The sequence below is a fragment of the Hypanus sabinus genome, chromosome 28, assembly GCF_030144855.1.
Source record: "Hypanus sabinus isolate sHypSab1 chromosome 28, sHypSab1.hap1, whole genome shotgun sequence".
Classification (NCBI taxonomy): Eukaryota; Metazoa; Chordata; class Chondrichthyes; order Myliobatiformes; family Dasyatidae; genus Hypanus; species Hypanus sabinus.
This window is the reverse complement of record NC_082733.1, coordinates 45,953,332-45,975,209: the sequence shown is the minus strand read 5'-3', so window position 1 is coordinate 45,975,209 and position 21,878 is coordinate 45,953,332. Positions and strand designations below refer to the sequence as shown.

The 21,878-nt window shown below is 42.1% G+C and overlaps 1 protein-coding gene across 3 annotated transcripts in view; it reads right to left on the bottom strand.

The window, feature by feature from the left end:
• pde8a (phosphodiesterase 8A) overlaps positions 1–21,878 on the bottom strand; it is a 143,828-nt gene that overhangs the window by 1,824 nt on the left and 120,126 nt on the right. For 2 of the 3 annotated variants that reach the window (XM_059953143.1, XM_059953142.1), the window contains 4 exons: positions 21,103–21,320; positions 10,691–10,829; positions 2,566–2,733; positions 1,205–1,334 (listed from right to left, as the gene is read on the bottom strand). In XM_059953143.1, the coding sequence (XP_059809126.1) occupies positions 1,205–1,334; positions 2,566–2,733; positions 10,691–10,829; positions 21,103–21,320 (655 nt within the window). Of the gene's footprint in view, positions 1–1,204; positions 1,335–2,565; positions 2,734–5,435; positions 5,570–10,690; positions 10,830–21,102; positions 21,321–21,878 lie in introns of those variants that run through there. The other variant, XR_009508444.1, reaches the window with a different exon arrangement.

Sequence of the window (21,878 nt, the reverse complement as noted above, 5' to 3'; positions counted from 1 at the left end):
GGGTAAACAAATGAGAAATAAAATTGTAAAGGCTTCAAATACAGTGAATTCTGGTTAATTGGGACACATCAGGACCAGGCCATTTGGTCTAATTAAGCAGCTGCCCCAGCTAGCTGATGTTTAAAGGAAATAGTTAAAAAGGTATAAAAAGATAAACTACCATTTAACTGAGTTACAAATTATGTATTTAAGTGAAATACTGAACAGATTTTAGGACACTACCTAAACTACTTTACAGTACTATAAAGTTGTGTATTAACTCCTAACAGTTACTGATGGCTGAACTCATCCAGAATATGCTGCCATACTCTTCTGTTTGACTGTAAAAGAACAAATCAATGCAGACACCTAGTGCAGATAATGGACTGCCTTTGTACAATACTTTTGATAATTTCACCGTCCAAATCTTCATTTTCATTGCAACATTCAAAATGACTGTTGATACCTTCAAATTCTTCATAGTTCCTAACCTGAATTTGTGAAGTTGTTTCATTTTCACTCTTAACTATTTCTGTCATCTTCAAGCTTAAAACTGCATCGAGCAACAGTTCTGAATTGTCTTATTGCTCATTATTCCCCAACACAAACATATGAAACTGACACTTTAAAAACTGATCGCTCAAAGCACGAGTGTTCTGTCAAACAGCCACGCAAGCGCACATGACTGATGCTTGTTAGAAACTATTTGGCAACAGTCTCTTGTCCTAACTAAGCAGCACTGTCCCAAATAAACAAAGGGAATACAGGTTATTTTCTCAATTCATTTTTGTTCAAGAGTTGTCCGAAATAAATGATTGCCACGATTAACCAAAATCCACTGGTTATGAACCACAACTGAATAAAAAAGTGAGGGAAAACAAGGATGTGATGGATGTTTCACTGTTCAATTCCCCTTCAGGATAATGCTCTTGGGGATAATCGGGGATGTCAAGGCAGGCATTTTACAAGCAGAGTGGTGGCCACATGAAACGCCCTGCATGAGGTGGTGGTAGAGGCAGGTACATTAGAAATATTTAAGATACTCTTGGATGGACATAGGGATGATAGAAAAATGGAGGGTACGTAGGAGAAAAGGGCTAGATTGATTTTGGAGTAGGTTAAAAGGTCATCACTACATTGTGGGTTGAAGGGCTTCTACTATGCTATGCTAAAACAATTATTGAACTTACAGCAGTGCCTGCTCAGGAAATATGAAAGTGCTTACCATCCCAGGCATCAAACATATCAGTTATAAAGTAATCAATGAAGGAAATCTGAGACTTGGGGATACTGCAGCTCTTTCTGTCAAACACAGGCATTACCACAGGGAGGCCTTTCTGCTTCTCCTCATCAGTCTGTAAGAGAGAAGTTGATAAAGTCACCAGACCATCAAAAAGATCAATTAATCCATCATATCTTGCACACGAAAGGTGTTATACAAACATAAAGAGTCACAGCTTGGTAGGGCTGTGGGTTCTGGACCATAAGTTTTCTTCCTGCTTGGAGCTTGGTGGGGTTGGTGAGCAAAGAGGAACAAAGGCAGTGTGGACTAACAACCTGTTACCCCTCTGATTGCTCTGGCCTGGGGTATAAACACTTCCTCTAAAGGCAGTATGGCACCTCCACCTTTCACACTAAATAGCCCTAAAAGTCACTGTCCCTCATTAGCACTAGGTACAGGGACTGGGAAAGGAGCAAACAGCTGACCCTGTAACATCTATTCAGTGATGGAGAAAGGAGCAATCATTTGATACTAACTTCTGCACAATTCTGTAGAGGATTCTGTTTTGTGTAGCTGCCATTAGAACAAAGACAGAGCATGAAATGGCTCAGTTGCTGGCCACATCCTGGTCACCAGAATTCCTAATTTTCAGTCTTAAAGGGACCAAAAAATAATTAAAAGTGTTGATCTTTAATCTATGGGATCACTTTTAATTCAACATGTCTTAAGAAATGAAAATTAAAGTCATGTTTTCTAAATAGCAAGAGGCAGAAATTTTACCCGAGTGATAATTGGAACGAGGGGTTGGAAAGCTAAACGTGTCCACAGGATATGGGAAAAGTCATGGACAACTCCCAGAGTGGATGTGTTAAATAGATTTCCTCTTGTGAGTGGTCTATAACTCATGGCCACTACCTAAATGGAGTGCTGAGGCAAAGTGAAACTTTTGACTCTTTGAAAGCAAAGTCTCTGAACACTTTGAAGCAGAGGTAGGGAGATAAATTCTTCAGGATTCAGGGATGAGGTGACTATCAGTTCAGCAGAGCAGATGAGATGGGCTGGGTGACACATGATTGTTTTGCACAGGTAAAAGACTTGCCAAACAGAACTATGTGTTGACCTGAAGCAGGATCACACTTCAAAGGGATTAAAAGTTTGAATCAGAATCTGGGAATATGGGCAAGCTACCTGCGGAGGAAATAATTGTTCAAGGAGGAAGGTGACATTTCAAATGTAGCCAGTTATTATTTTATGCTCAAAATTTGTACTTGTAACTACTGCTGCTATTCAGTTTACTATACTTTGATACAGTCACTGTTTACAAACACCAGGGATAATGTTAAATTAAAACTTCAGCACATCACCTGAGCAAAGTACTCCTCTGAAATACGGGCGGCCCACTCAATATAGAATTGCAGCGGTCTACAGGGGTTGGAGATATCAGCACATTTAATTAGCATGCGCTTGATCAAAGTTCGGTTGTCAGTGGAGCTGAGGTTGAAACTGGATGAATCCTCAATGCTTCTGCCACTCTGTGATAAAACAATGAAAGTTCACTGTAGTTCACCAAGCACAACACATGGGCTGGTGGGAGAAGACAAAGCCACAGTGTCTTTCCCACCAGACCTGAAACTGAAGGGTGAACAAACGCAGAGTTTGTATGTGAAGAAAATCCTACACCCTCCTATCAGCTCTGGCGACAGTTGCATCTTCACCCCACTATGAGTCTCCATCACACACAGGAATCTCTGTTCCCCTCCTTACAGGAATGGCAGTCGCTCAGCCCAAAGGCAGGTCTCCAGGGAGAGATGCCACCAGCAAACCCAATGGCTTCCAAAAATTAGCAGCTCAGCTCTTCAACCAAGGTGAAGCTACCTTATGGAACAACAACTGGGAACCACATAGCATGAGGAAGTCACCTAGTGACATACTATAACTAAGTGGTTCAACAACCACACAATGTGGGTCAGGAAAGACACCTTCCCTGTCGGTGTCACAGGAAACCCCTGCCCAGTCACATGGCCACATTGGAAGTGAGGCAATATTTCACAGGATGCTGAAGGCTTGACAATGGGCATGCCAGCCAACACCAGGATCAGACTGACTCCTGCAGATACTAAAACAAGACTTGTTTCAGTGGAGTGGGACATTTACAGTTTGGCAAATAGCAGATACCACTATTAGGGAGGAGGTACAGCAGCCTTAAATTCCACACTACCAAGTTCAGGAACAGCTATTATCTTACAACTATCAGGCTCCTGAACCAGCATGGATAACTTCACTCACCTCAATGGAGAAACCTATAGATTCCATTTCAATGGGCGCTACAATTCATGTTCTCAGTATTATTTACATTTTTTAAAAATTGCTCAATTTGTCTCCTTTTGCACATTGGTTGTTTGTCTTTATTTATAGTTTTTCATAAATTGTTGCATTTCCTTATTTTCCTATAAACACCTTCAAGAAAATGAATCTCTAGGTCTTATATGGTGACATTATGTACTTTGACTTGATTCAGACTGCTGGACATTCTCTTTTTCAATGGGTTCTTCCACTGCAAAGAAATTGAATATCTCAGTTTCACAAGATGCATTCAACTACCCAATTTGAATGGACTAGAACTACAAGCCGTTGCTGGTGGTGAGCTAATAGTGTTATTCCTATGCCACATGGATCCAAGGAGATATTGCTTTGTAGATCCAGAACTGGCTTTCCCACAGAAGGCAAAGAGTGGTTGTAGACGGGTCATATTCTGCATGGAGGCCAGTCACTAGTGGGGTGCCTCCGGGATCCGTTCTGGGACCCTTACTCTTTGTGATTTTTATAAATGACCTGGATGAGGAAGTGGAGGTATGGGTTAGTAAGTGACACAAAGGTTGGAGGTGTTGTGGATAGTGTGGAGGGCTGTCAGAGGTTACAGCTGGACATTGAAAGGATGCAAAACTGGGCTGAGAAGTGGCAGATGGAGTTCAACCCAGATAAGTGTGAAATTGCTCATTTTGGTAGGTCAAATATGATGGCAGAATATAGTATTAATGGTAAGACTCTTGGCAGTGTGGAGGATCAGAGGGATCTTGGGGTCCAAGTCCATCTGACACTCAAATCTGCTGCGCAGGTTGAATTGGTGGTTAAGAAGGCGTACAGTGTATTGACCTTCATCAATCGTGGAATTGAATTTAGGAGCCAAGAGGTAATGTTGCAGCTATATAGGACCTTGGTCAGACCCCAGGGAGTACTGTGCTCAGTTCTGGTCGCCTCACTACAGGAAAGATGTGGAAGCCATAGAAAGGGTGCAGAGGAGATTTACAAGGATGTTGCCTGGATTGGGGAGCATGCCTTATGAAAACAGGTTGACTGAACTCGGCCTTTTCTCCTTGGAGTGATGAAGGATGAGAGGTGACCTGATAGAGGTGTACAAGATGATGAGAGGCATTGATTGTGTGGATAGTCAGAGGATTTTTCACAGGGCTGAAATGGTTGCCACAAGAGGACACAGGTTTAAGGTGCTGGGGAGTAGGTACAGAGGAGATGTCAGGGGTAAGTTTTTTTACTCAGAGAGTGGTGAGTGCGTGGAATGGTTTGCCAGCAACAGTGGTGGAGGTGGATATGAGGCTTTTAGATAGGTACATGGAGTTTAGTAAAATAGAGGGCTATAAGTAAACCTAGTAATTTTGGCACATCCTTGTGGGCCGAAGGGCCTGTATTGTGCTGTAGGTTTTCTATGTTTCATTCCCCCATAGGAGTTCATATACTGCACAAGGAAGGTTGGCAATAAAGTTCAGTTGAGTATCCTGCATGCTGTTGTCCTCTGCACTATCCCTCAATAACAAACATAAGATGGTGTCATAAGTGGTTGGTCATTGATGAATCCGTGCTACAGACTAATGTTAGATCCCCAAAAAGAAAGAATTTACAGTAAGACTATTCTTATTCACATACATCTTTGAAAAATATCCATAGACTTATCAACCTAAACTGCCTATGCTAGCTGTTAAATGTACGCACCGTGAGGCTGAGCTGAGAAAGGTCCAGGGTTGCTAGGCAATGCCTTCAAGCTGCATCCAAAAGTGGATACATTGTAATTATGTGTGGGCCACTAGCCTGGGGAAGTGCACAGAGACCCAGACACAGCACAGAAGTCAGTCAAACTTTCAGAGAAAGAAGACTTTTGTTGTCCAAATAAATAACAAATACGAAAATGGTGCAAATACCTGCAGTACCTATATCTACTTACCTAATAAAGCCCACCCGAGACAGTTGAATTCTCTAAACCAGGGGACTTTGAGAGATGGCTCAGATGCTTTGAGAGATTTAGGGTTGCAAACAATCTCACTCAGGCTTCAGAAGAGTATCAAACACACTGATATGCTGCATGGGTGACAAAGCAGATGACATCATGGGTGGATTAGAGCTGACAGATGCTCAGAGAAAAAGGAGTACAAAACAGTGCAGGACAAATTCAAAGAATATTTCACAGGAAAGCAAAATGTGATATGACAGGTCAAAGTTCACCTCCAGAAAACAGGAGAAAGATGAAAGTGCGGATGACTTCATCATGGCATTGTGGGCCCTGCCAGACAACTGTGCATCTAGAAATCTGAGAGATGAGTTCATTATAGACAGATTATTGTCGGACTACTAGACACCAAATTGTCAGAGGTTTCAGTTGCAGGCAAGTCTCACACTAGAGAAAGCTGTTACTATGGTCGGGTAGAGTGAGAATGTCCATCAGCAACAGGCAAACTCTGGCAAGAAAATGATGCTGAGGTAAAGCTAGAAGCTGTACAGAAAGAAGGGTACAAACAAGGTGCAGTCAGAAAGACTAAAGAAAGATGTGACAGGAGAGCTCAGCTCAAAAAGACCAATGAAATAAGCAGCAGGTAAAATGTCCAACCGCAGGAGATGTGGCAAGTCTCCATTTCAGGACAAAGAGCTCTGCCCAGCAAAAGAATGCCACCAATAGAGTTGGCCATTATAAAAGCCAGTGTCATTCCAAAACAGTTCTTCAGCTGGTCAAAGACTACCATGATTCAGATGAAGTGAGAGCTTTCCTTGGGGCTCTAGATTCAAATAGATAAGGCTGGTGTACAATGGTTCAGTTGCAAAGTGAGGCAATGACATTCAAAATAGATACTGCAGCAGATGTTACAGCCATCCCCAAATGTCTGTTTACAAAACTGGCAAAGGAAACAGGGATTATGCTAAACCCAACAAAGAAAGTGCTCAGAGGGCCAGGGAAACATAAGCTCACTGAAAGGAATGTTTACTACTTCCATCTGTAAGAATGAGAAACAGTTAAAGGAGGATGTCTATGTTGTTCAGAATCTCCTCACCACTATTGGGATGACATGCCATCGAGAAGCTGAATCTGATTGCAGGGTTGGATTAGCTAAACAATGCTCAGTGGCATGAGAAGTACCTGGAGTCGTTACCAGGCCTGAGGGCCACTGAAAGAATACCCTACCCAACTGAGGCCAGGAGTGACATCCTAACTCTCTGACCACAGCAAGGCATACACCAGTCCCACTGATGAACAGTCAAAGCTGAACAAAGTGAATGGAGGCACCTGACATCATAACTAGAGTTATAAACTCTAGTGGGTGTGTGGGCATTGTTCCTGTTCCTGAGCAAGATGGCACAGTGAGGATCTGTGCTGATCTAATAAAATTGAATAATCAGCGAGGAGGGAAAAGTTTACTCTCTTTTGAGCATACATTGGGTATGCTGGGTGAAGCAAAATTCTTCGCCAAACTAGATACAAACTCAAGAGTTCTGGCAGGTCTGTTTAGCTCCAGTGTCACAGAAGTTCACAGCCTTTATCACAGACTTTTTCGGTCAGATAAGGCAAAATAGCTGTAGGTACAGTTTTTGTTTTGCTCAAGTTTATTGCTCTTCCTTCTTTATAGTTGCTCGGTTAAGGAACAGTAGAGATACCAGGCAGAATAGTGTAAAGCTCCCTTTGCAGCATATGGGAAGCAAGGGAGACCTATGTTCCTGTCGACCACACCTGCGTGAAGTGCATCCAGTTGCAGCTTCTAACACTTCATGTTAAGAGTTGGAGCTGGAACTGGATAAACTCCAGATCATCCAGGAGTCTGAGGGGATGAAAGACAGGACATATAGAGAAGTAGTTACATCCAAGGTGCAAGACACAGGAAACTGGGTGACAGACAGGAAAGGGAAAGGGGTGAAGGGGCCAGTGCACATAGTACTCCTATGGCCATCCCCCCTCAACAACAGGCACACAACACTTTGAATACTGTTGGGGGGGGGGGGGGGGAGAGAGAAGAATGACCTAGCAGAGGAAAATCACAGTGGTCAAGTTTCTGGCACTGAGTCTGGCTCTGTGACACAGAAGGGAAGGGGGGAGAAGAGGCATGCTGTGGTGACAGGGGATTTGTTAGTTAGGGTAATGGACAGGAGGTTCTGTGGATGAAAACAAGATTTGTGGATGATATGTTGCCTCCTGGGTGGTAGGGTCCGGTATATCTCAGATCAAGTCCTCAGCACTCTTAAATGGGAGGGTGAACAGCCAGAGGTTCTGCAAAGTGCAGAGATTCAGGGAGTTAGGTACCAAGTTAAAGGACAGGACCTCCAGGGTTGTGATCTCAGAATTGCTACCTGTGCCACATGCTAGTGAGGCCAGAAATAGGAAGATTTCTTAACATGTGGTTTTGGAATTGGTGTAGGAGAGAGGGCATAAAATTTTTAGATCACTGGGCTCTCTTCGAGGGAAGGTGAGACCTGTACATAAGGGACAGTTTGCACCTGAAATGGAAGGGGCCTAATATCCCATCAGGAAGGTTTGCTAGTGCTGCACAGGGTGGTTTAAACTTGAGTTGCAGGGGATGGGAACCAGTGTGCCAGAACAGATGGAGGAGAGGTTGTGGTGACAGGTGTTGTTAAGACCTCAAAGTCAGGAATCAAAAGATTGAGATGGCGCAACCAGTGTCCTAAGCTGTGTATATTTCAATACAAGAAACATTGGAGGAAAGATGGATGAGCTCAAGGCGTGGATTAACACCTGGAATTATGATACTGTAGCCATTAGAGAGACTTAGCTGCAGGAGGGGCAGGACTGGCAGCTCAGTTTTCTGGGGTTTCATTTTAGATGCAACAGAGTGGGAGGGATTAAAGAAGGAGAGGTGGCAGTACTAGTCAAGGAAAATACCATGGCAGTGCTCAGTCAGGATAGACTAGAGAACTTGTCTAGTGAGGCTTTATGGATGGACTGAGAAATAAGTATGACCACATTAATGGGGTTATATTACAGACCACCCAACAGTTCAATCAATATTGTGGAACAAACTTGTAAAGAGATTGCAGACTATTGCAAGAAACTTAAGGACGTTGGTGATTTTAACTTTCCACATATTGACTGGGACTCCCATACTTAAAAGGACAATATGGATAGAGTTTGTCAAATGCTTTCAGGAAAGTTTTTTTTAAATCAGTATGTAGAAGTCACAGCAAGAAAGTATGCAATTCTTGATCTGTTATTAGGGAATGAGACAGGACAGGTAACAAGTTTGTGTAGATGAACACTTTGCATCCGGTATTCAAAGCCATTAGTTTCGAAGTAATTATGGAAAAAGACAGATCTAATCTAGGGGTTGAGATTCTAAATTGGAGAAAGGCCAATTTTGATGGTATCAGGAAGGATCTGGCAAGTGTGGATTGGGACAGGCTGCTTTCTGGTTAAGGTGTACTTGGTAAGTAGGAGGTCCTCAAAAGTAAAATTTTGAAAGTACAAAGCTTTTATGTCCAAAACACAATGAAGGGTCTCAGCCCAAAACGTCAACTGTTTACTCTTTTCCATAGATGCTGCCTGGCCTGCTGAGTTCCGTCAGCATTTTGTGTGTGTTGCAAAGCTTGTTTATGCCTGTCATAATGGTAAAGATAACAGATGTAGGGAACCTTGGTTTTCAAGAGATATTGAGGTGCTGGTTAAGAAAAAAAAGAGGAGCATTGCTGATAGAAACAAATGAGGTGCTTATGGACAAAGAAATTGGAGGGATAATAAAAGGCATGAAATGGCCCTAGCCAAAAAGGTGAAGGAGAATCCTAAGGGATTCTACAGATATGTTAAGAGCAAAAGGATCGCAAGGGAAAATATTGGTCCTCTGGAAGATCAGAATGGTAATCCACGTGTGGAGTCAAAAGAGATGGGAGAGATTTCAAATGAATTTTTTGCACCTGTACAGATTACTGAGGTGTTTGCTACCCTGAGACAAATTAGGGTGGATAAATCATGAGGGCCTGACAAGATGTTTAAGAAAGGCCCTAAGAACAAACTAGGAAATTATAGACCGATAAGCCTGACATAAATAGTGGGAAAGTTATTGGAAGTGATTCTAAGGGTCTGGATATGAGTATTTGGATAGACAGCATGGATTTGTGTGTGGTGGGTATTGCCCAATCTTACTGAGCTTTTTGAGGGAGTTATCAGGAAAGGTGATAAAGGCAAGGCAGTAGATGTTATCTACGTGGACTTTAACAAAGGTCCCGATGGGAGTTTGGTCAAGAAGGTTCAGTTGCTTAGCATTCAAAATGAGGTATTAAGTTGGATTAAGCATTAGCTTTGTGGGAGAAGCCAAAGAATGGTAGTAGATGTTAGCATCCTGGTGTGCTCTACACTACCCCTCAATAACAAACACAACAAGCAATATGCTACGTGGTTCCAAGCCTTTGCCAAATATTTCGAACCACTTGTTCTCTGGGCACAGTAAATAATTTTTCCATCATCAGAACAAGTACAGTGATCAAGGTCCACAACACTTTACATGCACTCCTGCCATGTTTAATGTACACTCAATGCTTCATACTGGGCCTAAGAAAACATCTGGAAATGTGGTCCCCAGTGTGCCTGGTATGGAAATGAATTAGACACAGTAATTTAAAGGGTGCATGCCAAACCATGGCACGTGTTGGGGGGGGTGGGGGAGATGCACATCAAGCCATGGTGTGGGGGGACTTTCATTAAGCAACACATTCCTTACAGTGGATTACAAACTAGCTTATGATTCCACACACATTATGTCTTGCTGGTCCCCTGCGGACATTCAGATTATACCCAAAATAACATTGTAAAAAGAAGAAATCTGTAATCAAATCACTGGAAACTGCCCTCAGAACTGCCTGACCTTCAACTCAACATTAAGTGCTGTTGTTTAAAACCAATCCTGCCAGCACAGGTACCATAGCATCCAGTTCCCCAAACTGTTCGCATGCAGACACCATCACCAACTCCCCCCCCTCTGCTTGTATGCAGAAACATTCCCACAATGCTGCTTGTCAATGCACTAAGTCAGAAATACTCAGCCAGGATTGGTCTGAAATCAATACAGAACTTACTTTATCTATTTTTATTCTATCAATGCAACAACTCTTCAGGACACCACTGAACATCACAATGCATATCCTGATCGATGATTTAACCATGTACTGGACAGCAGGATTGAGCAGGACAGAATACAATACGATGCTTACCCCAATGCCATTTTCCTCCAGTCCAGCCAAAGGCTTGTTGATGCTATTCACAAATTTGTTGACGTGTTCAAAGTGTTTGGTCATTTCAGTAGCGAAGACCATGTCGATGATACCCTGTCGGAGAATCCGGTATTCATTCCTGCCAAAATCATTGCCCCAGTTTAACACAGCACCACTGTCCAAGCTGCTTTGCAGAAACAATCACACACAGATGCAAAATGTGACAAAACAATGACATAAAGACAGACACCGAGATAGAGAACCAACTGGGCGCCAAATCTAACAAGATTGTACGGTACTTTTTTGTTGGTGATTTTTAATTAGAAATGAGTGTCCCTGAAGTTATTGCTTATCCCTTAACTAACTCTCAGAAGGTGAGACAAACTACTGCAGTCCTAGTGAGTTTGTTCCAAGTGATACTGGTGAGGGAGTTCTCAGAATTTGACAGAGCAGCAATGAATATTGAATTGGTAAGTGCAGTACTGAGGGAAGGTAGATGGTTTTCAGGTGTCCCTGGGTGAAGAGTCTGCAAAGCTGTGGGTTGCTTCCAAATGGAACCACAATGAGTCAAGATGCACTTTGGGCAGCATATAGAATCTAACCATAGGGCATCCCTGATGGAGGAACTCTTGTTTAGGGGGTTGTGTTGATCAAGGTTGTTTTGTTCTGTATGATACTGAACCTCAGTAGTTGGAGTTAGGTTAGGTGAAGAATGCTCCAAAGTGTCTTTGATATACATCCCGTCACTGAGGAAAAGTTTTGGAGTTGGGTTTTGCAAATCATTCACAGGAGAAGAAACTTCATCTACTCTGCATTTGTGCCGGCCTCTGCTTAGCTGTGAACTTTAGTGGGCTACAGTGAGTGGACTCAGTAGTAGCCACTACCCAGCATCTGTGATGTATAGATACAATTTCTCAGGCCAGACCTGGAGGTTGTGCAGTTGACTGCAGCATTGCATTACTGAGTTGTGAATGGAAATGAACTGTGCAGCAGTCAGCTACTCCATCAGTAATGGTCACCACATGACCCAACTCTGTTGGAAAGAAAGCTATTTCTGAAGAAGCTGAAGGCTTACTAAGTCACAAATTATTTCTTGAGGAGCTGTGACAGATGTTCTGGACAGGAGACAATCTGCTTCTGAAGACCAGAACTATCTTCCTTTGCTAGGTAGGACACAAGCAAGATCTTTCCCTCAATTCCCAGCAATTTAAAATTTACAGAAGATTTATCAAAAAGGTTGAAATTCACTCAGTTCAACAGTGACCCTTGGCTACAGTGAGTACCATCTCTTCTGAGGCACTCCCTCAGGAATTGATTTTGAGTCTAACCAAACCAATGTGAAAACCAGTCTTCTGCAGAAGAATCAGAGATGAGGTTAAATTGATACTTTGCATCTGTACTTACTCAGAAGACTGACACAGTTAGAAGTTAGGCAAAGCAGCAGTGAGGTTATGGACCATATACATATTACAGAGGAAGAGCCTGCTGTCTTGAGGAAAATTAGGGTAGATAAATTCCTAGGGCCTGACGAGGTACACCCTCACAACCTGTGGGGGACTTATGCAGAAATTGCAGTCTCCTAGCAAAGATATTTAAAACATCCTTAGCAATGGATGAGGTGCTAGATAATTAGAGGATAGCTAAAGTTGTTCCACTGATAGAGAAAGATTTTAAGAATAAGCCAGGAAATCATAGGCCAGCGAGCCTAACATCAGCAGTGGAAATTATTGGAAGGTATTCTAAGGGACCGAATATACAGTATAAGTACTCGGATAAACAAGGATTAATTAGGGATGCAGCGTAACTTTGTATGTGATGGGTCGTGTCTCACCAATCTTAAATTTTTGAGGAAGCTATCAAGAAAGCTGATGAAAGCAAGGCAGTGGATGCTGTCTCAATAGACTTTAGCAGGCATTTGACAATGACCTGCAGGGGAGGCTGGTCAAGAAGATTCAGTTATTTGGCATTGAAGATGAGGTAGTGAATTGGATTAGTCAACACACACAAAATGTTGGTGGAACACAGCAGGACAGGCAGCATCTATAGGGAGAAGCACTGTCGACGTTTCGGGCCGAGACCCTTCGTCAGGACTAGACGAGACCCTTGTCCTGACAAAGGGTCTCAGCCCGAAACGTCGACAGTGCTTCTCCCTATAGATGCTACTGTCCTGCTGTGTTCCACCGGCATTTTGTGTGCGTTGCTTGAATTTCCAGCATCTGCAGATTTCCTCGTGTTTGCTTTTTAAATTGGATTAGTCATTGGCTTTGTGGGAGAAGCCAGAGAGTGGTCATAGACGGTTGCCTCTCTGACTGGAAGCCTGTGACTAGAGGTGTGCATAAGGATTGGTGCTGGGTCTGTTGCTGTTTGTCATCTATATCAATGATCTGGATGATAATGTGGTTAAATGGATCAGCAAATTTGTGGATGACATCAAGATTGGAGGTGTGGTGGACAGCAAATATAAACAAAGCTTGAAATGGGATCTAGACCAGCTGGAAAAATGGGCCGAAAAACGGTAGTTGGTATTTAATGCAGAAAGTGGTCACCTCATGCCTACGTAGAACACTTAGCACCAAGCTACTGATGATACATTGTGATAGTATGTCAGGATTGTTTCTGGAGGAACAATCCACAGAGAACTAAACCACCCAAATCTTGAACTCCACACTGTGGACTGCAAATTGCCTTTGTGGGCCAGCTTCCATCAGGCATAGGGAGAGCAAAAGGACATTTGGCTAATTGGGGGCTTGATCTAGTTCCTGGTCCCACTTGCCACTGAAACTAGTGATCACGGGCCACAGGTTCTCCTGACCCCCTAAATGTTCTAGCATTTTCTGTTTTTAATTTCAATACACATTCATGATTCAGCAGCTTTGAGCAGCGTCAAATGAGACCGGAAGATGAGAAGACATAGCTCACTCTGTCTCTCCGTTGAGTAGAAAAGACAGTGATTCACTGCATTTTGGTGGCAAATTGGAGATAGGAAGCCTGAGAAAATGTAGCTCACTCAGTGGGAGGGGAACAGCCAGAGGATGCAGTCCATGTAGGTATCAATGACAAAGACAGGAATAGTGATGAGGTTCTGCAAAGTATGTTCAGGAAGTTAGGTACTAAGTTAAAGGGTAGGACTCTATAAAGTTGTGACCTCAGGATTGCTACCCATCCCATGTGCGAGTGAAGCCAGAAATAGGAAGATTATCAGTATAGAGTCAGATGTATAAGTATTAGAGTAAAAAGAATTACAGAGGCATTAGGGAGAAGTTAGTCAGAATTGATTAGAAAAGAACAGTAGCTAAGATGACAGCAGAGCAGCAATGGCTGGAATTTCTGGAAGCATTTCAGAAGGCACAGGATATATACACATCTCAAAGAGGAGGTGGTATTCTAAAGGCAAGATGACAATTGTGGCCAACAAGAGAAGCCAAAGAGAGGGCACATAATGCAGCAAAAATTAGTGGAAAATTAAGAGGATTTGCAAAGCTTTTTTTAAAGACAGAAGGCAACTAAAAATGTCATTAACATAAAGATGGAATATGAAAATTAGCCAGTAATATTAAAGAGGGTACCAAAAGATTTTCAGATACATGAAAGTGTAAAAGAGAGGTGAGAGTGGATAACAGACCATAGGAGAACTACTCTGGACAAGTAATAATGGGGGACAAGGAAATGGCAGAAGAAGTGAATATGTATTTTGCATTTGTCTTCTCTGTGGAAGACACAAGCAGTATGGTGGAAGTTCCAGGTGGTCAGGGGTCAAAGTGAGTGAAGTTACCATTACTAGGGAGATGATTCTTGGGAAACTGAAAGATCTGAAGGTAAATAAGTCACCTGGACCAGATGGTGTGCACCCCAAGACACTGAAAGAGGTGGCTAAAAAGAAGTGGAGGCATTAGTAATGATCTTTCAAGAATCACTAGATTCTAGAATGGTTCTGGAAGACTGGAAAATTGCAAATGTCACTCCACTCTTCAGGAAGGGAGAGAGGCAGAGGAAGGAAACTATACACCAGTTAGTTGACCTCAGTGGTTCAGAAAATGTTGGAGTCGATTACTAAGGATGAGGTCTCAGGATACTTATGGTACATGACAAAATAGGGAATAGTCAGCATGATTTCTTCAGGGAAAATCTTGCCTGTCAAGTCTGTTGGAATTCTTTGTAAAAAAAATAACAAGCAGGATAGACAAAAGTGGATGTTCTGTACTTGGATTTTCAGAAGCCCTTAACAAGGTTCCACACATGAGGCTGCTTATCAAGCTACAAGACCATGGTATTAAAGGAAAGATTCTAGCATGGATAAAGCAGTGGCTCATTGGCAGGAGGCCCCTTTTATTCACACTCGTTGCCTCCTGCCTGTCCATGCCAGTTATCTTTCCCGTAACACCGTAGGATTTTATCTTGTAAAGCACCCTCACGTGTGGCACCTTACGAAATGCCTTCTGAAAATCCAAGTAAATGACATCCAGTACCTCTCCTTTGTCCACCCTGCTTGTTACTCCCTTGATGAACTCTAACAGATTTGTCAAGCAATATTTTGCTGACTATGCTGACTTGGACTTACATTATCATTCTTCTCCAAACACCCCAAAACCTTAGCCTTAATAAAAGACTCCAAACACTTTCCCAGCCTCTGAGGTTAGGCTAACTGGCCTGTAATTTCCTTTCCTTTGCCATTTGGAACCTTCCAATCCTCCAGGACCATGCCAGAATCAAGTCATTCTTGAAAGATTATGATCAATGCACCCGTTATCTCTTCATCAATCTCTCTTTGGACTCTGGGATGTAGTCCATCTGGTCCAGGTGACTTATCCACCTTAAGGCTTTTGAGTTTGCCTAGCATTTTTACTTTGTAATAGCAATGGCACTCATTCCTGCTCCCTGACACTCATGGACCTCTGGCACACTGCTGCCATGTTACACAGTGAAGACAGTTGCAAAGTACCCATTAAGTTCATCTGCTATTTCTTTGTCCCCCGTTACCTCACTTGCATCATTTTCCAATGGTCCAATATCAACTCTCACCTCTCTATTACTCTTTATACAACTGAAAAATTTTTTGGTGTCCTGCTTTATGTTATTGGCTAGTTTGCCCTTATATTTCATCTTTACCCTTCTTAAAAGTTTCCTAATCATCCAAGTTCCCACTCATTTTTGCTACCTTATATGCCCTTTCCTTGGCTTTTATGCAGTCCTTAACTTTCCTTGTCAGCCACCATTACCTAACCCTGCCATTTGACAGCAATGTCTACCATGGGACTTACCTATCCTGCGCCTTGTGAACAACACCCAGAAACTTCAGCCAACTCTGCTCTGCCGTCATTCCCGCCAATATCCTCCTCTAATCCACCTGGACAAGCTCCTCTCCTCTGTAATTCCCTTTATTCCACTGTGATACTAACATGCCTTTTCCAGCTCCTTTTGCAATCTCAACCCCACATCTTGACTACCATTTGGAGGCCTTTGATTCCATAATGGCTTTTTTTTTTACCCTTGAAGTTTCACAAAGATTCAACATTCTCCGACCCTATGTCACCTCTTTCTAAAGATGTAATTCCATCTCTTATCAACTGAACTACACCACCGCCTATGCCTTCCTGCCTGTCCGTCCTTTCAATACAAAGCATATCGTTTGATGTTAAGCTCCCAACTATGATCTCTTTCAGCCATGACTCAATGATGCCCACAATGTCATACTGACCACTCTCTATTTGTGCCATGAGTTCATCCACCTTATTCCAAGCACTATGCACACTTAAATACAGCACCTCAACCCAGTATCCTTTGCCCTTTTGAATCTTGCCTCTGGTACAATTTAACTCTTTGCTCTGTCTGCATCACTACACAATCATTGGTTTGTCCTTCCTTACGTTCATATTACACCTATCATCGACTTGTAAATCTGTTGGCTCATTCTCATCATACTGGTTTCCATCCCCCTGCCACATTAATTTAAACCACTCTGGAAAGTTGGCTGAGGACGCTATCTAGACTGCACAGGGTGCTTTGTGAAGACGAATGGCTTCAAGGAAGGGCCAATACTCCTGTGTGGGGGCCTGTTTGTTTGAGATGGATTTTGGGTGATGTTCAGAAGATGGTGTGTACTTTTACGGAGAACATGGGTCAAGTGCGTGAGTTAAAGAAAACTTCAAAATGAGCTCCAAATTTACGTGCACATTTGGACTGAGTTGACTGTAATAGGCCCTTTAATTTTTTTTCCCTTTTTCTTACTAACTGTTCAATGAAGCTGAAATTTGTAAATTTATTTTCTTTATAATTGTATGCAGTGTAACTAATTGCATAGGGACAATATTTACATAGTATTCGATCAATGGACTCTCTTCCAGGAAAAGTGAGACCTGTATTGAAGAGACTGTTCGCACTCAAACTGGAAGGAGACTAATATCCTTGTGCTGCATGGTGGGGTTTCAACTAGAAATGTAGGGAGATGGGAACCAGTGTGGCAGAATAGTTAGTGAAGAGGTGTGGAGACAGATGCTGAAGACCTCAAAGTCAGGAATCAAAAGTTGAGCATACTGTGACTAGTGTTCTGAGCCACCTACTATAACAACCTTGTGTTTCTTGCAAAAGTCTGTGATCTCTGTACATATTTGTTTCTCTAAATCCCTTGGACAGTTGAGTGGTCTGTGATATAGCCCCGTTATATAGTCATACCTTTCTTATTATTCATTTCCACCCATAACAGCGCACTAGATGAGTTCTGCTGTCTGTGCTGACTGAGTACTGCTGTGACATTTTCCCTGAGTAGTAATGCCATGCCTCCCCCTTTAATCCTTCCCATTCTGTTGGGTCTAAAACAATGGAACCCTGGAATATTGAGCTGCCAGTCCTGCCCCTCCTGCAACCAAGTCTCACTAACAGCTACAATATGATAACTCTAGATGTTGATTCATGCCCTGAGCTCCTCCGCCTTTCCTACAATACTACTTGGATTGAAATATACGCAGCTCAGAACACCAGTCACAGTATGCTCAACTTTTGATTCCTGACTTTGAATTCTGGGATTCCTGTAAAAGGGCTAGACGGCATAGAGTTTGTCAAATGTGTTTAGGGAAATTTTCTTAATTAGTACCTGGAAGTCCCAATCAGAGACTATGTAATCCACTATTAAGAATCAGATAGGGGAGATGACAAAAGTTAATGTAGGGGAACACTGATTCTAGTGACCACAATGCCATTAGTTTCAAAGTAAATATGCAAAAAGATTGGTCTGGCTTGCGGGTTGAGATTTTAAATTGGAGCAAGGCCAATTTTGATGGTAAAATGATCTGGCAAGTGTGGTTTGGGGCAGGCTGTTTTCTGGCAAAAGTGTATTTAGTAAGTGAGAAGTCTTCAAAAATGAAATTTTGAGAATACAAAGCTCGTATGTACCTGTCAGAATAAAAGGTAATGGTAACAGGTGTAAGGAATCTTGGTTTTCAAGAGATATTGAGGCAGTGGTTAAGAAAAAGCTGTATGGCAGATATAGGCAGATAGGAACAAATGAGGTACTTATAGAGTATATGAAATGCAAGAGAGCACTTCAGTAATCAGGATGGTTAAAAGAAGGCAAGAGGATGCCATAGCAGATAATATGAAGAAGAATCCTAAGGGATACTAGACATGTTAAGAACAAAATGATTGCAAGGGACAAAATTGGTCCTCTGGAAGATCAGAATGGTTATCCATCCAAAACAGAAGGGGAGATCTTAAATGAATTTTTTTCTTTCTGTATTTACTCAGGAGATGGACACAGAGTCCATATAAGTAAGACAAAACAGCATCAACTTCACAGATTACAGGGGAGGAGGTGTTTCTGTTGAGGTAAATTACGGTAGATAAATCCCGACGGCCTGACCAGGAGTTCCCTCGGATCCTGCAGAGTCAAGTGTAGAAGTTGCCAGGCCCCAGCAGAGACACTTAAGTCATCCTTAGTGACAGGTGAGGTACCAGAGGTTTGGAGGATAGCCAATGCTGTTCCGCTGTTCAAGTGAGGCTGTTAAAAACAAACCAGGAAATTATAAGCTGGTGAGCCTGACAGCAGTAGTGGGAAAGTTATTGGAAGGTATTCTAACGGTTTAGGTATATAAGTATTTGGAAAATCATGGATGGATTAAGGATTGTCGGTATGGCTTTGTGCATGGTGGGTCGTGTCTAACCAATCTTAAATGTTTATTGAGGAAGTTATCAGGAAAATTGATGACAGCAAGGCAGTGGATGTTCTCTCAAAAGATTTTAAGCAAGGCACTTGACAAGGTCCCACATGGGAGGTTGGTCAAGATGTTCAGTCATTTGGCATTCAAGATGAGGTAGTAAACTGGATTAGACATCTACTTCGTGGGAGAAGCAGAGGCTAGTAATACAATGTTGCCTCTCTGACTAGAGGCTGTGACTTGTAGTGTGCCGCAGGGATCGTTGTTGGGTCCTTTGTTGTTTGTCATCTATATCAATGATCTGGACAATATTGTTAACTGAATCAGCAAATTCACAGGTGACACCAAGATCAGGGGTGTAGTGGACAGCAAGGAAGACCATCATGGCTTGGAGAAGGATCTAGTCCAGCTGGAAAAATGGGCTGAATGGCAGATGGAATTTAATGCAAACAAATGCTAGTTAATGCACTTTGGGAGGACCATCCAGGGTAGGTCTTACACAGTAAGTGGTAGGGCACTGAGGAGGGTGGTAGAACAGAGGGATCTGGGAATATAGGTCCATAATTCATTGAAAGTGGTGTCACAGGTAGATAAGGTAATAAAAAAAGCTTTTGGCACATTGGCCTTCCCAATTCAAAGTTTGATTACAGGAGATGGGATGTTCTATTGAATTTATATACAGCATTGGTGAAGCCTAATTTGGAGTACTACATGCAGTTTTGGTCACCTACCTACAGGAAAGATGTAATAAAGTTGAGAGAGTACAGAGAAAATTTACAAGGATGTTGCTTGGTCTGGAGTTATAACCTGAGTTATATGGAAAGATTGAACTTTATTCCTTGGAATGTAGAAGATTGAGAGATTATGAGAGGTACAGATTGGGTAAACGTAGGCAGCCCTTTTCCTCTGAGGTTGGGTTGAACTACAACTAGAGGGGTCATGGCTTAAGGGTGAAAGGTGAAAAGTTTAAGGGGAATATGAGGGGAAACTTCCTTTCCCAGTGGGTTATGAGAGCATGCAATAAGCTGCCAGTGCAAGTTGTGCATTCGATTTCAATGTTTAAGAGAACTTTGGATAGGTAAACTGAGGGTAACAGTATGGAGGCCTATGTCCAGTGTAGGTTTTTCAGGAGTATGAGGTTTAAATGGTTCAGCACCAACTAGATGGATCTAAAGTCCTGATACTGTGCTGTACTTTTTTATGGCTCTATGTCAATACTCCGATACTCATTTTTAGTTTGATCTATGAATTTGCTTTAAAAAACATTTTGATAACATTTATTGAAACAATTTGCAGTGAGCTACCTTTCAAATGATTCAGTACCGTTTCAAGCCTTTGGCATTGCCCAGATCTGCAATCTATTGTTTCATGGACAGGGAAGAAAGTTATGAAAAAATTACAGGGATCTTGATCAACTGGCTAACTTGCCAAAGAAAGAGAAAAGGTTTTATTTTTCCAACTTAGTGTGAAACTTTGCATTTTGGGAAGTTTAATCAAAGTAGGACTTCTGCAGTGAAGAGTAGAGCCATGGTGAATGTTGTGGAACAGAAGGACCTTGGATTCCAAGTACATGATTCCCTGAATAGGTAGACAAGGTGGTGAAGAAAGCATTTGGCAAGCTGGCCTTGTCAGTCAAGGCACTCAGTATTAGAGTTGGGATATCACGTTGCAGTTGTGCAAGACATTGGTGAGGCTGCTTTTGAAGAATTGTGCACAGTTTTGGCCATTCATTATAGGAAAAATGCTATTAAAATCTTCTTTCCACTCTTTCCAGTTTATGGGAATTTGAGGACGCAAGTTACAGGGAAAAGTCTAAGACTTTGATCTTTGCAACTTGGGAGATTGAAGGGTGCTCTAATAGAGATATGTAAAAGCATGAAGGGCATAAACAGGTTAAATGAACAGCTTTTTCCCCAGGGAAAGGAGACCAAAATCTAGAGGGGATAGGTTTAAGGAGCTGCCAGAGGAACTGGCCAAGCCAGCTACCATAAGAATACTTAAAAGGCAGTTGAATAAGTACATTAAGTGTTTAAGTATAAGGGCCAAAATCCAGCAAAAGGGACTGGCTGAGAGGGGTATCAGGGATGAGTTGGGCTGAAGGGCCCATTTCCATCTTATAGATCAAAGACACATTAGTTCTGTTCTCCACATTACATTACTCAACTTTCAGTCAATCTGTAATGTAAATACTGAGATCCTACACCATTTTCTATATTCAGCATAGTGATTCCCTGGTCATAGTCACCAAAGGTCTAATGGGCTCACCTCTCCATGTTTTTGAAGATGTTGCACTTGTCATTGTTTGTAGTCAGCTGAAATGCCAGTGCTGCATGGTGACTCTCCAGCACAGTTGTGTCGTTATAAAGAAGAGCCAGCTCACTGCCTGCGTTGCATAAGAACGAGTTTGTCCTGCCAGGATGATCAACATCGTGGATAATGGCTGCAATAAGAGCCGCCACCTCATCAGTATGGTCCAGACTTTGCTGCACAACAGACAAAAACACTATTCAAAACTCTGAACTATATCACAAAACCTAAGTCTACGCTCTCATTTATTCCATAAAGCAGGTTGCTATGGGACAAGGGATCAGGGAGAAATTCAGCTCCTAAATAATTTTATTGTAGTTTTTATTTTAAAAGGCAAACCTGCATCACCGTGCATGTTTAAAGAATACCAATTGAAAACAAATTGGGTATTGATTCCCCCCCATACAAATGCGTAAATTTTATACCAAATCTCTGAAGTGGAATTCCCATGAAGCAAAGCAAGAACATGCTGCCCTAATGCCAGTGACATAACACATAGTAAATAATATGAAAATGTCACCCAGGTTTTGGAGCTGCTGAGAAAAGATAGATGTCTGTCTCTCAGGATAGTGAGAAATAGACAAAATGCTTTAGTATTGTATTGCATTCAGTTCTGTTTGCCTCTTTTTAAGGATGTGAAAGGTTTAGAGAGGACGTAGAGGAGATTTACCCGGATGTTGCATTGGATAAAGAGCATGCCCTATAAGGAAAAGCTGCATGAGCTACAGCTTTTC